Here is a 16,217-nt window from a genome sequence, read left to right on the forward strand (position 1 = left end):
AGCACTGGCCATAGTGAAAGACACTGCTGAATTAATGAACAAATGAGATCGGGAAAATGTAATGGTTTGAAAAGCACTGCTCCAAAAACTCTAGTGCCAGTTCCATCAGTCCACGGTCTAACACCCACCTTGTAACCAATGAGAAGGATAAAATAGGAAGTGCAAAGGAGATATTCATTAATTCATCTCTTGGCTGGCTCCACAGCATCACAGCAACAGCAAGTAAGAAAGAAGAATGGAATACATCACAAAACCTTTCCTGTTCCTCCAACTGACCTTTGCGCACAACAAAAGCAGACCTTGAATTCTGTTTATTTTACAAAAATCAGCAAGAATTTTCACAATGACCAAGCAAGTTTGAAATTATTTTAAATATACCTGTTTCTTGAGGAACCACAAAAGTTAATGACTTCAAGAGTTGTTTTCACAGTTAGGGAAAATCCGTGTTTGTTTGAGCTTTAAATTAGCATTTGCGTACAATCAGACACAACTGCTTTCTCTGCATAAAATGTTAGCCCTTCCATTTTCCACCTAGCATTAACAAAAACAGCAGATATGCCTGTTGCTGTGGAGATTTTGAGCAGCAGTCCAATCTCTGTTCTTCTACCTGACCTAGCTCACAAGTTACAGCAGCTGAAGTTTCTTCCCTATGACACATTTTCTGAACATATGTATGTTTTATTGAGTAAACCAGATGGAAAATCATTTGCACAGCTATGCTTTCCCATTGTGGGTCCAATGGCCAAGTTCATCACCATTATTTCACCAGCTCCTTTTCTCTATATCTTATTTTGCAGTCTCATACAAAACTCTCCCATCTATTTGTCTCTTCCCCATATCCTGTAGGATTTCCTAGCATCTCCTGGCTGTCTTCCCCACTCTGTTCACAGCAGATTTAACTTCTAGTCTGCTTTTCCTGTTTTCAGGCTTCAGTTCCCCATTTGTTCCAAGTAGTCCAAATGGCCTTTGCTCCTGTTGCCTATGTTTATTTGCTCACATGGATGGTATCAGTGATATGATACAGCAAAGCTCAAAAATTAAATTTATGTTAAAAGTATATATTTGTCATAAATGGATACATTCAGATTCCTGACCTTCTCTTGTTATCTGTCCTGCTTGAGACTGTGTTAGATTTTCTTATATTTTAAATAAGAGGTTTATTCCATGTAATTCACATCAGGTTTTCACATCTTTTTACTATTGGATGTGAATGTTCCCCACCAAAACTAGGATGATGTAGAGAAATCCATTTGGTGCTTTACTACCAGAAGAGCTTTAAATGATTATAAGTGTCACCAATACAGTTATAAAACCTATGTTGTAGTAGAAAGCTGTTTCTCAAAATGAGCCAGCAAACATCTGTATGTCATTTGAGACCTTGAAATATCAGCCTAGTGGCATCTTTTTGCAGGTGTGATAATCTGACAAGTTAGTCAAGAAAACACAGGCACAGGTAGTATCTTTTATTAGAAGTGATATACTTGGAAAAAGTAGACAAGCTTTCTTCAAATCTGAAACAGAAAGAGCAGACTTCCCAGCTAAGTGCAAGTTTAAAGAAATTGCTGAGACTTTATAACAGAGCTTGTATGAGTGTATATATTTTTGCAGGGTAAATGGCACAGAATAATGGCTATCAAATCCTTTTCTCCCTGTTTGTGTGTGTGCATGTGTGTGTGTGTGAGTGAAAGAACTTCTAATGTTCACACCAGAATGACTACTCTGATTATGAAGTAGCTTTATTGCTCCCTGATTCCAGAGACTCTTTCATTGACTGGAAGACCAGAATACTCAAATAGCACCAGGTGCTGGTTAAGCCACCTTCAGGGACACGCATAATGAAATCACAAGCATCTAACAAAAAGGAAATGTCACGCCTTTTCACATTTATCCTTGCATCAGCTTCAGCATATAAGAAATTGTAAAGGGGAAAGAAAAGAAAGAAAGAAAAACCATAAGGCAGCACAGTTATTGTGGACCAGCAGACAGATCCAACCAGAACTGCTTTTGAAATAGCCTTAGATAAGGAATGCCTTCAGGAACCTTCAGACACAGCACCTGTCAGCAGCACCTTTACCTATCCATGGCTAGAATTCAATTGTAAATGAGTTTCACTGTAGCTTCTGTACACACTGAGCCTATGACAGGAAGCAATGAGCTTTTGTTTTTCTTAAAGCATCTCCAAATGTATGTTGGTTTCCCATGGGCGCGTGGTGGGTTAGTTTATGCCCAAAGGCACAGGGATAGACAATAGCTTTTTTCAGGCAAGAACACTAAAAATACAACTCATTCTTTCTGTACAAAGTCTGTGTGCAGATGACTTCTGATAGTTTAAAATATATTTGGAAATAACTCATGTTTATTATTATGTCAGTTAACAATTTCAAGTATTGCCTCTTAGATATAACTTTGTTTGATTATATAAAGAAACATACCAAAATCCACTTACTGTCTTCACCACAAGATCTGGGTTCTCTGCACCTTTGAAAAAATCAAGCTCCAACAAAACCCAAAAAACCTGATGTGCTCTCTGTCAGGGCCAAAACACTTGATGATTTCAGCATTTCATTTTAAGGAAGGAAAGGTGAATTTTGGTTCTTTACTCCGAGGACTAAGGTCTGCAAATTGTGGCTTTTATGCATACTCAATCACACGTAACTTAGGAGTCTAAGAAACCTGAAGAAATTTGGGACATTTGGTCCCAAATACTTTGAGAGAAATCCAGTCTATATGGAAAAGCCATCCAAATTCTGCTTTTTGTACTTTGTATGTGGAGGTTGAAGTGGAAGGACATAGATGGCCTTGAAGATAAGCAGAGTCAATCATAGGGAATCCCTTCCCACCCTGAAGGCATAAGAAGCTTGGGTGTCTCACATCTGTGTTGCGACATGAATCCCTTTAAGTTCTCCAGGGGAAATAATAGGAAGTGTTTGAGTGCCAGTCTTTGAGGCCATCTTCTGATGATGGGTGTGTGATTATAACACTGATGTGTTCTGAAATAATTTAGGAATTGGAGCCTTTCCTCAAGAAGTGGGAAACCTTGATTCTAGGCTCCACTCAATTTGGGTGGTATTAGCTACTTTTAAGCCTTTTGAGGATTTAAGGGGGCTCTTTATCTCATCAAGGTTGGGTAACAGAGGTGTTTCTCTCTCTGTATATATAGATAACTCTTTTTAATGTTAAAAAATCAGGGAACCAGCAGGTTAAGTAGCAAGACACTTAAGCATGGAAACCTATGCAACTGGACAGCTCCTAGAAGTGATCAAGTTTGCTGACCTTTCGGGACTTCAGAAATCTCCCCAGAATCACTTGCATTGATTTTGCTTTCTCCTTTGATTTTTAACACTTTATGAACTGAAGGCAACTGATCATATATAAAATAAAAAGGTCATACATTTTGAACATCTTTTTCCACTTCTAGATTTTTCAAGGATTTATTTTTCATGCTTGTTTTTTTTGGGGGGGTTGGGTTTTTTTCAACGAAAAGCGTCACTTGAAAAATTTTCCAGGAGAAAAAAGAGCCTCTTCTCTGTGCATGTAAGTGCTGCTCAATCAAAATTTAAAAGAGTATGAGGAAAACATAGCTCATATGAGTGTGCGTGCAGATACACAAAAGGTAAAAATTAGGACAAAACTGAAGCCAGAGTTGCTCATTAAAGTGTGGTGGAACTGCTGTAATGTCTGCAGAAGTGCTTCAAGGACTGTATAGTCAGAGCTTCTCCACTTGTAGGCATTTGGCCGACACATATGTGTACTGATGAAAGGCAGCTGGGTCTGCATGGTGCTTGCAGATCAGGGTCTTTAGTTCAAAAAGAATCATAAGAAAGAAAATAGCTGTATAAACTATTGAGTAGTGTACAGAAGGTCAAGCCTGTCAAAGAGGTGAGGCAGGTAATCATCAAATTTAGAGATAAAAGAGACCACTACGTTCCTGAGTCTGCTCACTAGCCTACTCAAGAGTGTTCAGTGCAGTATAACAGAAGCACATCTAAGAGTGGGCGTAGTTGGACCTCCAGAACCCTGGAACAGGCTGCCCAGACTAATTGATCAGGAATTTAAAATTAAACTTGTTATAGAAGGGACTTCTATGCTACAGTGAATAACTTCCTTAGAGATGGACAAGATAACCACTAAGGGCTTTTTGTCACCCAAAACATTTGGATTCTCTTCTCCCATTAGCATTTTACCATGATAAAAACTATTACATCTAAAAAAGAAAAGCAGGGGATATTTCATCACTAGCATGCAAAGCTACCTGTTACATGTTAGTTCTGGGGCAAACACCTGAGAAAAATAATTACCAATGAGTTGGAATACACATAGCACATACTGTTTCAACAGTCAGGAAAAAATAAGGTCTATTAGCCATCTTGCTTCCTTGCATAGCTTTGGTTACTATGCAGTATTAGAAAGAGTTTCCCCTTATACCATTGGGTGTAATTAACTGTTTTATGAGAGCACTGCGTTGCTGGAATCAGCTAGTGGTGGGGAAGGGATAGTAAGTCAGGTGTACCAGCAGTGTGTTCTATTCTGGCAAAACCTGTATCACACTTTCAAATGGGTTAAGGTGCCATATTTCCAATCACTGAATTATTTTCTTATATGGCTCTCATCTTTTTAAAAGAGTTTTTTTTCTTGAAGATAACCAATTCCTTTAACCGTCACTCAAAAAAACCAGACAAAGGCTGGGAGAAATGAGAGACAAAGAGACTGTTCAGTGAATGACACCAGGTATACTTTTTCCCTGTATTTAGCTCTGCTGCTTATAGCCCACCCTTCTCTGAACTACTGGGATTTTTAAACATTTTTTCATAAACAATTCTCATGTGCCTGCAATGTGTCTTGAATTATCGTTACCCTCCCTCTATCCAGAAAATCTCTCTTATTTGGGATCAATCTTTCTATAGTGACTTGAAAAAAATTCATATTTTTTCACTGAGCAGGGAACTGAACAAAAGTCAAAGTAAAAATTCTTTACTTGCAAGGTAGAAGTCAGTAAAGCAATGATTAAAGTACTAAGATTGCAGCTTTAAAGATATTAATCAAGGCTTTGGAGAAAAAAAGTTTTGCTATGGCACTGCAAGTTGTTCTGTTGCCTGCAGAGAAACATAGAGTAATTTTGGAGGAAAAAAGATGATTCCCATTTTTTTTGAGACTGAAAGTGTCATTCAATAACCTGAAAAATTGTCTCTATCCATTTCTTTCTTCTTGTGCACGGCTGTTGGTCTTTACTTTCTAATGTTGTTCTAAGCCTGAAACAAATGTAAAGCAAATCACAATTTTTGGTCCAACACCAACTTTTCTGGCTCAGTATTGCCATATTCCTGCATTGCCTTCTTGGGCAATTCCACGAAATGGCAATTTTTCCCAGGAGGGAAGAGCATCACCTACACCTACTGTATTTTGGCTGTCTCAGCAAGAATTCAGGAAGGTTTCTGGGAAAACAAAGCTGAAGAGCAGGTTTATAAGGGGAAAGTTTGGATTAGAGCAATGAGGGATGCACATCTTCTTTGCATCTTTTTCAGTAAGTGTGTGCTCTCTACTCTGACCTCCCTGGAAATGCAACACTTGTCTTGCCTGCAAAGGGACACTCTCAGCCTCTCACTGCCTACAGAACATTGAGCACAGCTCTCCTCCACAATAATTACAGCTACTCGAGCACAGACTTCCCTACTCTTACATCTTGCATTGCAAGAACACCTAATGACCAAACACAAGATCAAAGTCCTGCAGTTTTGCCTGCTTTACATGCACACAAGGCGAAGTAGTCCATGCCTTGAAGAGTCTGCAGAATAAATAGACAAAACTGACTGAAAATACTGGAAGATGCAGGATGGGTCTTGTTTTTAATGAGCTGTGCCAGTCATAGTGTATGTGCAAGATTCAAATGCACATGGGGCAGGAGGTGGATGACAAATGAGAGTCCAGGGCATAAGGATCAGATCAGACAGGTCTGAAGAGTTCTTACCCAGGTTACACAGTGGGCCTCTCTCAGAGTAAGCCAGAAAGGAATTACACCCACTGTCAGCATGGGTGCCTAGATCCAGCCGGAGGTGAGCTGCAGGCTGGCACAGGGCAGCACAGCGCTGTGCGGCCCCTCTAGCGCAGCACCGGGCTCTGCTGCTTGTGTCTAGAGCACGTGAACTGAGTCTCAGTAGCATTTTGGTGCAGCCATTCTGCTTCTGCTTCCACAGGAGCCTCACGCTTTCTACTGTCTTCAAGTCCAGAGCCCCAGGGCTAGCTCACAGACAGTGAGATGGAAAATAACCTTTCTTCTTAATCAGATCCCTTTAGAAGCTGATCTATGAAGTGTTTTTTAGTACTAAATTGCCTTGATCTCTTTTCTCAGCTGAAGAAAGAAAATGATCTTCTGAACTGTGACTCTTAGATGTTGCACAGAGGCTGTTTGCTTTGTTTGAAATCATGCATTGGAAAAAAAGGTCCTCCCAAAATTAAGGGAGTTTGACTAGGATATAAAAATAACAGTTACTGGCAAACAACTCCCATACAATTTTAAGTATGCAAGCATCCAACCCTCATGGGGATAAAGGCTGAGATCAGGAGGAAACTGCCCTAGTAAGTGTAAGAGGCTGAACAAGTTCATTAATTTTATGCAGCATAGAAATCCAGAGTCAACAGTAATTTTAACAATAATAAAAGCAGATGCAATCTTTGTATCAAGGCAACGTTCTTTTCACTCCAAATTTCCTCACAAGAGCACTTATGGATAGGCAGGTAGAGTTCTTACTGCAGTATATCTTTCCTCCCCCTTTGTCATACTCCAGAGATCTGCAGTCATATGTTTTCCTTGGAAAGTACTTACCCAGGCAGACTATGTTTCTCCCGAAGAGAAGCATAAAATAATATTTCTTCAGAGTTCTTCTGTGAATCCTTTATCTTCAGCTGCCTGTGTGTTCAGTCTCCATTTCCATTGCTACACAGCACCTTTGTCTATGAGCTTGGAAGGGAAGTGCTAAGTCTGCACATATGATGGGGCAATTATGGATTAGCTATTACAGAGCAAACCAAAATATCACTGAAAAAAACATCTCAGTGAGATTACCTTACCTTCAGGCAAGTTCTAGACATTAAACCCAAGGTTCATGCCACTTTCACTTATGCACAAGTAAAGATCACCCAAGGCTCCCTGTATAGTCAGTGAAGACAAATGAGACACTCCAACTCAAACTGGAGACAGAAAAAGTCTCCTCTGGAAGATAAAGCTGTATTTTCCCTGACTGCAGGCAGACCCTACTGTGACTATGCTGAACAGTGACATATTACCCTTCTGTTTCCCAAACAATTCCTGGATTTCTCTTAACAGCTGCAACCTTCATTCCTTTCAAGAGATGCTCATTTGTGGTTATCTAGTTAACAGGTGGAAAAACACATTTTATTCCTTAATAGCATAGTTACTCGTCAGGTACCGTTTTACATACAAGGTGTGCTAGAACCCATCACCAGTGGCCAGGCCAGTCACAGAGTGTGTCGCTGATCATGAGGTAAACTTGTTGATTTTGTGGTGCTTTGGCTGTAGGATGAATTAGTTTTGCTCCCTGGTAGGTGGGCTCTAACGTCATGCAATTTTGGTTGGTTTCTAGCACTGTATGGTTTTGTCTCCTCTGGCATTACTTAAAAGTTAATTTTAGAAAATCACTGCCAACCACCAAAAGAGATATTTGTGTAAATTTTATTTGCTGGAGGAGGTGAAAAAACCTTGCAGTGGCCCACGTTTAATAATTCTTCCCTGCGGGGGTAACAGGAGCATGACAAGGTTCTTTGCCTTGAACAAGACTATCAGGAAAAGTTTTGCAAGGCTATTGTAAACCTTTTGGTTAACATTAAGCTTAGAGAAAGCAATTTCTGTAAAGCCTACAGTTTGGTGTTCAAATACAGGGAAATGGACCTTTTAGGAGATTTGCATGTAATCATTTGCAGATAACCCCATACTTTATGTTGGGTGTTTTGGATCAGATAGAGCATTAGAGTCAGATTGAGAGAGGCCACTTCATGGGCAGCTCATCAGACTGCCTACTAATTACATTATTCTTTTACAAGTTGGATTTGAGTAAAGCTGCAGAAGCTTTTGTAATGCTGATCCACAATTAGGGGCTTGCATTTTTCTTAGAACTTTAGATGATGTGAATTACTTGCATAAATATTTCACAAGGCATGATATAAATATTCTGTGGTGATTAGGATTGTTTATACTGTCTCTATCAGGAGAAAGCCTTTCTTTCTTGATCCTTATTTCTTTGATTTTGAAAGAGATACAAGAAATCTCCCACATACTTGGAAATTACATTACCTGTTTGTGCTTTTAAATAACAGCACGATTTCAGCCTTGGAGATGGATGTTGTAGAAAATCGTGTAGCTAATTTACACAATCTGTTTCTACTGTTGTGCCTACAAATGAGCAAGCTGAGTATCCGGCTCGGGCAATTGCCCGTGTAATTTTCTGAAAATCTGCCGTATTATTTTCTTCTGTTGGCAAAAAATTATAAGTGCGGCTGTGCTGCTCCAGAGCACCCCAAGCCCCTGAGGAACTGCATTTCAGAAGGGAACAATTTCCTCCCTGCTCCTCTCCATCTTGCTCAATGGATAATTGTTTTCTGCTGTTTTGGGTCAGGTTAGTAACCTCAGGAGCTGGGGGAAAGGAGATCTGAGGTCTGCGTTGTTTCTTGTCCCTTTCTACCTTCTGCTTCATTTGGGAATAATTGGATAAGGCCCAAATGCTCAGTCCATAATCTGTGCTGGGACAGAGGCAGATAACAGGCATTCAGCCAATGTGCTTTTATATATCCCAGCATCGCATCATTCCTTACAGAGCTGCTGCCGTTCTAGATGTTTTCCGCCCAAAGCAGGGCCTGCTCAAGGTCTGCCCTTGACAGAATGTTCACGAGTCCCTGCAAACAGTGACTTTGTGAACTGCCTTGATAGGAAATGCACTGTCCTAGCAAATGGAGAAAGAAAAACATTGCCTAACTTCACAGCATAGGGGAGGAAAAAAACACATTGTGGAATCACTCACAAGGCAGGTGAAGTCCATGTAACATGTGTTCTTCATAGTACACTTCAGCCCAGGTGAATTTATTCAGTCCTTCTTAACCTCACATGGCCCTTTTTTCCCCAGTATGCCAGTTTTCATACAGGGCATATGATTATTTCTCATTTTCAAAGCACAACTACTCGTTTCTTAATTTTGGTGACGTGGCAGCTGCCCAGGTTTTTCCTGTTAAGATGATATTCATTTGTCCCCTTTGTTTCATTCATTTTTCCCTCTGGCTTTATAACTATAAATCAAAACCACAAAATTAAATTAAATAAAATAAACATAAGTGCAGGTGGAAATTCAAGACATAAATAACTAAGAGTAGTTTTCTAAGACTGCTTTTTTAATCAATTCTAAACACAAGATATATATTCCCTGTTGAACTAAGAATGTTGTGACCACCTATTGTTAAAGAGCAGCAATAAATCTGTGCAACAATTCCTTACTCCTATGATTCACTGACACGTTTTTCCAGACAACTAGTTCAGCTTGCTTTTTTTCCAGGGGTGTGTATTTTGCTGTCCACTGGAAAGGCTTGATATGCTGCCATGAGCAAGGTATGAATGCTCTTTGTCCCTTAGGAAAATTCCTTCTTTCTCCACCTCTGAGGGAGTGGATGCTAAACCAGTGTTCTAGCATATGACAACCAGGGCTCATCTTCATTTACACTCCCCTTCACCTTGAAAAGAAAAATGGCAGATATTCTCCAACTCCCCTCCTCAATCCAGCAGGATCTCTGATGCCCTGAAATACTAGCGGAGCAAATTACCGCCTTTTATATTCTGCAGGGAACCAAACACTGCTGTGCAGGCAGGGCACTGCCCTTTCCACCTCATCCCGTGTGTCAGCAATCCACAGATGTCCTGGTGCCCACTGTGCTTGCCACTTTGCAAATACAGCTCTCACACAAGATCTCAGCTCTACAGGACTGCTTCATGTTTGTGGGGTTTTAAGCAGTCAGATATGGTATGAGATGAAACTGCCTGAGTTTTAGACTAATTTATTAATTTATTTCTTTTATCAGACAGAGGTACTTAGGCATTGTTTAGGCAGGTCATGGTTTTCTCCAGCACAAGGCTTGCTACAGTTTTAATATTGATCAATAAGATTTTGTTTCGATGTCAATAAAAATCACTCAAAACTCCTGTGCAAAGTGAGGGGAAGACATAAAAAAACCTTCATTTGTTTACACTCTCTTTCCTTTGACAGGATAATACACCCAGCCAGCATACTACAGAATACATTCTGCTGCCATTTACACAGCCTTCACGTGAACCCACAGCGCACAGCCATGTTTTAAAGGCCAGAGCTGTATTGAGATGTCTTTTGTTTGTAATGGTGCTTACCAACATTGGTGCAACAGCACCATCCTAGAAACTTTCCTATTTTGAGGTAGTACAAAGGCTAGGCATTGTCAGTGATATGACAATGCGAAAGTTCTTATGTGAGAACTACTGCAGTTGTTGAACTGAGGAAATCACAGTGACAGCACTTCTGCCCACACCCGTCGTTCCTTTCTGGTGGGAATTTTGCTAATTTAAAATATTTTGAATGTCACAAACAGGCTTTTAGACTATTTCAGTGGCTAGAGATATAGTATGCAAGAAATGACAGAATTTTGAGTCAAATTATTTCACATCTCTGTGCTTCAGTTTCCTTATCTTTCAAAAGTGTAAGTCTGCTTCCTAGAAAATCTAATTCATAGAATCATAGAATGATTTGGGTTGGAAGGGACTTTAAAGAACATCTAGTTTCAATGCCCCACAGGGTGACCTTCCACTAGACCAGGTTGCTCAAAGCCCCATCCAACCTCGCCTCGACTGTGTCCAGGGATGGGGCAGTCACAGCTTCTCTGAGAAACCAGTGCCAATGCCTCACCACCCACACAGCAAAGAATTTCTTCCCAGTGTCCAATCTAAATTGCTCCTCCTTTAGTTTAAGACTGTTCCCTCTTGTCCTATCACTATCTGCTTGTGTAAAAAGTCGTTGTCCCTCTTTTCTAAAAGTCTCCCTTAAGGACTGGAAGGCTGCTAGAAGGTCTCTGCAGAGCCTTCTCCCTGCTTAACAGCCAAAACTCTCTCAGTCGGTCTTCATAGGAGAAGTGTTCCAGCCCTCTGACCATTGTAGAAGCCAATCTGACAACAGATCCCAACAGATCTGAAACAGTATTTCAAAGTTTACATACCCATTGCTTGCAAAGCTCTTAAAGGTTCTTGAATGAAGCTTGATAGAAGTTATTAGGGGAAAAAAGCTGATATTACTGATTTATTGATTGCAGATAATACCATTCTGTGTATATTGAATGCTATTAAATCCTGTTGCTTTGTCATTTCAGTTCTGTGAAAAGTCAGCGTTTGTATATCTACTCTTTTTCACCTCTTTGGGGACAAATTATAAACATATGAGTATAATCCACTGAATATAGTCCATGAAACAATTTACTTTAAAAGTATCTCCTTGAATGTTCTGTATTTCTGGCAGCTCTTCTATTCACACTAGCATGAATACACCTGTTTTAAATCAGCTCTTGATCTCTGAAGGCCAAATCCTGTGAGAGACAGAGTAATTCTAGCAATTCTGAAATATTACAGCCAAATGTGCAGTATAAAATGAAGGCATGTTTACTGTTTGTCTTACTTTCCCCTAACTGTTTAGGGTCTGCTCTGGTTGTCTCTTCCCTATATTTAAAGCAGATACCTGAATATTGTATAATTCCTTGGTTAAGCTGGGAAACAGATTCTTTGTACTAACCTATTTCTAAAGTTTGTGTTTCCTAAGTACTTTCATAAATTACAGAGACTGCACCGTACCTTCCCCTGATCTTTTTTTTAATTTTAGTCTGAAGTACTGGCACATAGATAAAATAGAAGGTTCTGTTCTGTTTTCCTCTAAATATGTGCAAGCAACATACAGTCATACAGTGACATACAATGTCTATTATTCCTGCCTCAAGTCCAAAGAACACAGTTTTGACTGTTCACTGCAAGCAGATATATAAGATTGTTACAAATTGATGCCAAGGGGCCCATACTTGGAATCTGTTTTGTTTTTCTTTGAGTTAGCTTCCAAACTGCAAGACTCTGCATAATGAATGTGTTATCTAGTCCTTCTGTTTTTTATTTTTGAAGGAGAAACAGCACATACTGCAAAGAAACTTTTTCTACTTGCTCAGGTTCCATAGCAACACAGTGTTGCTTCGAATTTATTTTGTACTAATCAATTAGAAATTTTACTCTGGCAGCTGGAATGAAAGTTTACAGGCCAAATCCTGCTTGTTTTACTTGGGCCTGCAGTTGCAGTAAATCCAATGAAATTCTTGTCTGAGAAGGATACAAACTTGTAGCTTTCATCTCTCTCTCAGTTTAATTTTTGTGAAAAGGTCAGATTTAATTCTTGGTTTTCTGCCCAAGTATGAAAAAAAGGAGGCAATTCTCTTAAAGGATCCACAACTTAACACATGCTTACAAACAGAGTTGTTGAATTGTTAAAAAGGGAGGTATCCTTTGCTTCCCTTCCATTTTCATTGGTTGTTGTCAGCAGAGCTGATTAGCGCCCATCTTTCACCCGGCAGCTGGTAAAATCTCCTGTTGTATCCACCCCATCGTTTGTGGCAAAAGGGAATCTTCCAGGGAGCACAGTGGTATGCACCAGTGCTCTTCAGAGCAGCGCAGCCCTCAGTAACGTGGTTAGTATGCACAGTTCCTAGGGAACCTTCCCTTGTAAAGGTCAGCTCATTCCCTGCTGGAAGTGCATGTAATGACCGTGAAAACCCACGAGATCTTCTCGTGTGCACTCTGCAGTGGTGCAGTTGGTTAAAATCCAAAGCTGTAATTGAAGAGGTTTTGGTTATGTTTTTATTCATATTTATTTTTCTTTTATCATTGCCAAAACTGTAATACTGGGAAACTGGGAAAGCTCATACCAAAAAAACCCCAACAACCTGCAACCATGTGGAAATGGCAGAAACTTTCTGATGTGGATTGACAAAAGCTGACATTTGGCTTTTAGGGTTACAATTCCAAATTCAGCTCATTCTGCTCCTGCTCTTTATGTTCGAACTAGAGAATTCATGTACAGTTATGCCAAGCATGCTGCCTGAACAAAACACAGGGAGAGCATTGGGCCTCTACTGTAATTTACCACACTTTTTTTTTTTTTTTTTTGTCGGGTAGTGACACCATGAACTTCCTTTTAATGCATTTTTACTGATCTTTGCATAAATGAGTCAGAGGACTGAAACAATTTTTTAAATCTAGTTTGTTTTTCTTAATGGCTAGAAAAATGTGCTTCCTCTTAACAAAGTACACTGAAAAACTGTATGGAAGGCACTGATTTAACACTTTCTTTCTATTTCACTCATCATCACACTAGAATTCAGCCTCTGACTACACAGGATTAGAAATACATGTCGCCCCGTTTTGTAATGAAAGCATAGCAAATCAAAGTCCTGATTTAAACTTTGTTACATGTCAGGGCTCATCAAATCTCTATTGCAACAAAGAGGATGACGCAGAGCAGACTTTGCTCTTTCAAGAGCAGATCAGAGTTAGAGCTGGATCTCAGTTTGCATGTCAGGGACTGTAACAGGGAAAGCAGTGCTCATCCAATTGCACGTGCTCCCTTTTTTCCCTGTCTCTCTCCAGTTTTTACCAGTAGTTAGCACAATGGGAAGATTACAGCCTTGGCACCATAAAAAGGGTCAGGGAGTGTGAAGTGGGCTGCAGATTCCCTAAAAGCTGCATTCCTAAAGCAGGAACTTCTCTGTCTGGAGACTTGTCAGAAGGAAGGAGATCCAGACGACTCCACTGTTGATCATAACAAAACACACAGGGCTCACAATTTCAGTCCTTGGTCTGCATACTGCACATGAGGCAGTGTAGGCTCTCCACCAAGTCTGGCTTTTCTCCTTTGGGTGACAAGTCTCTTCAAGCACATATAGGTATAGTCCTATATTCTCCCTGGTTCTCAGGCTTTGCCTCTGATGCCAAAATTTCTTCTCTGATTATAATTAGCAATTTATAAGATCAGCATATGTCAAGGAGGTGACATCCAAGGGCTTACGATGAGAAAAAATGATGACCGAGGTAGAACCAGAAGCAGAACCAGCTTTGGGGGATTTAAATGTTAAACCCACTTCATTGTTTTGGGTTTGTGTCCTTCTCTAAAGTGTTCATGTTATGTTTAGTAAGAAATATTGTACAACTATGTAGTGTGCCATGTTATGTTAAAAATGTTTTTTTTTAGAAACAGATTTTTTGTTTAAGTTTGCTGGTTTTCTTCTGCTGACCGTTCTTTTATTTTGACGGATTTTGCATGATAACATTTCAGTATTTGGGAAAATGTGGGAGATTAATCATTATGACTTTCAGCAAGGGGAAAAGCCCATGTTTAAATGCATTGTCCTGTATTATATGTCTGTGTTCATATTCCCCCTGTTTTTATTGATGTACCGCACATATCTGACCTCCACGTTTGCCTGATGGATTTTTCACCAGTTTGGTGAAAAACTGCCTTCCCAGTTTTGTTTAAAATTCTGATTGGAATAAGACCCTGATAACCATTAATTGCTTACAGTATGCTTTTCCAATTGGATGTACTTAACCGACATGTACCTGATTGAATTTCCTTGCAGTCAGTAGTTCTTCTTCAGTCAGGCACAGCTCTATGTAAAGTATAATCTTAGAACCTGATTTGCTGTGTTTTTCATCATTTAATCAATCAAATGACGCCGCTCTGAGCTATGCTTCTGCCCTGTATCAGTGTGGTGGTTTGCTAATGTGCTTCTACACTACACAGCAATACACAGACCTGTCCTCCACCTCCTGCCTGTATGATGGAGGTCTTAGGCTGTTTGCTTTATAAGCTCGATAAAAGAATGGTTAAACCAATCCCTAAAAGGACCCTACACTTTTCACATGGAATCTGAAATAATTTACCTCGTTGGGCGAGGGTTTCCCTTTAGTACGATGCAGCCCGGCTTCAACACCTGGCCTCACTGACAGGGAGAGCCCACGTCATGGCACAAAGTATCTCACACACCAGGGGCTCTCTGCAACTCCAAAACCTTAAAAAAACCCAAGCAAACCAAAACAATAACAACAACAAAACAAACAAACAAACGGAAACCAAAACAAAAAACTAAACAAACCAAACCAAACCAAACCAACCAACCAACCAACCAAAAACCCCTGATGGATACAACTTTTAAAGTGTGGATAGGAGTTTTAAGCTCCAGCCCGGGGGGCAGCAGGTGATGTGGTCAGGTACGTGCAGTCGGCCGCCCCTCAGGCAGGGCTGCCCCGCTGGGGCAGGCGGCGGGGGGACGAGGGGGGTCGGGGTGGGGGGCGGCCTTCCCTCGTGCCCCGGCTCGACTTTTATTGTCTCTCTGTCTGTGTTTTGCCGTGTTTTTTTGTTCATTTTATTTCTTTCTGTGTTTCTCCCCCCCCTCCCCTTCTCTGTGTGTGTGTGTGTGTCTGTGGCCCGCAGGTCCTCCCCTGCCCTGTTCGTCCGCCTCCTCCACCCCCCGCTCGCAGTCCCCCTCCCCTCTCCCCTCGCCGCCGGCCAATGAGGGCCCGGGGCGGTCGCTGGGCGACGGCGCGGCCCGGGCGGCCGCGGGCTCGGACTCTGAGGAAGAGTTCGTCCCTCAGTCATTCTTAGTTCAAAGTGGCTCTGGAAACCTCTGTGTCGCCGCCAACGGTGAGTGACTCTCTCTCTCTCTCTCGTTCTCTCTGCCTACTTTTTCGTGCCTGTCTTGACGGCCGTGCGCGGGGATGTAGGTTGGTTGTGGGAGAGGGTGTGCTCTCTGGGTTGGTTTGTTTCGGGGGGCCTGTTTAAAAATAAATAATTTGGGGGGGGGGGGGGGGGGCTGAAAATCGCCTCGTAAAGGTTGAAAAATGCAGCACTGGGGGGGAGGTCCGTGCTGCTGCGTGGGTGTTGCTGGGTGTTGCGAAGAGGGACGCGCCACCCCATGTGGTACCTGGGCAGCACTCAGAAACTTTGCCTGAGTTGAAGGTTGGACCCCTGTCCCTTTTGATGGTGTGAAATTTTGGGGTTGTTTGCCTTTTTTGTTTTATTAACTCCTGCCCGAAAGACTCGCCAAAGAGCCCCCCTTCTCAGTGAGGGCGGCAAGGTGCAGCCTAGGGGCTGAGGGAACCTGTCAAGAACCTG

At 41.1% G+C, this 16,217-nt stretch overlaps 1 protein-coding gene and 1 long non-coding RNA gene across 14 annotated transcripts in view; one reads left to right on the forward strand and one right to left on the reverse strand.

Annotated features, from left to right (window-relative positions):
• The window catches only part of TENM4 (teneurin transmembrane protein 4), a 750,083-nt gene that overhangs the window by 468,988 nt on the left and 264,878 nt on the right, over positions 1-16,217 (forward strand). For 10 of the 13 annotated variants that reach the window (XM_039384005.1, XM_039384003.1, XM_039384001.1 and 7 more), the window contains one exon: positions 15,537-15,746. The exons of the other annotated variants lie outside the window; for them this stretch is intronic. In XM_039384005.1, the coding sequence (XP_039239939.1) occupies positions 15,537-15,746 (210 nt within the window). The remainder of the gene's footprint in view (positions 1-15,536; positions 15,747-16,217) is intronic. 13 annotated transcript variants of the gene reach the window in all.
• LOC120323749 lies at positions 12,143-15,162 on the reverse strand. The gene is made up of 2 exons (XR_005564558.1): positions 14,987-15,162; positions 12,143-12,875 (listed from the first exon to the last, which is right to left on the reverse strand). It is a non-coding gene; the product is annotated as an uncharacterized LOC120323749 (long non-coding RNA).

This window comes from Pipra filicauda, unplaced genomic scaffold (assembly GCF_003945595.2).
Source record: "Pipra filicauda isolate LSUMZ 115617 unplaced genomic scaffold, ASM394559v2 scaffold335_size1511353_pilon, whole genome shotgun sequence".
NCBI lineage: Eukaryota > Metazoa > Chordata > Aves > Passeriformes > Pipridae > Pipra > Pipra filicauda.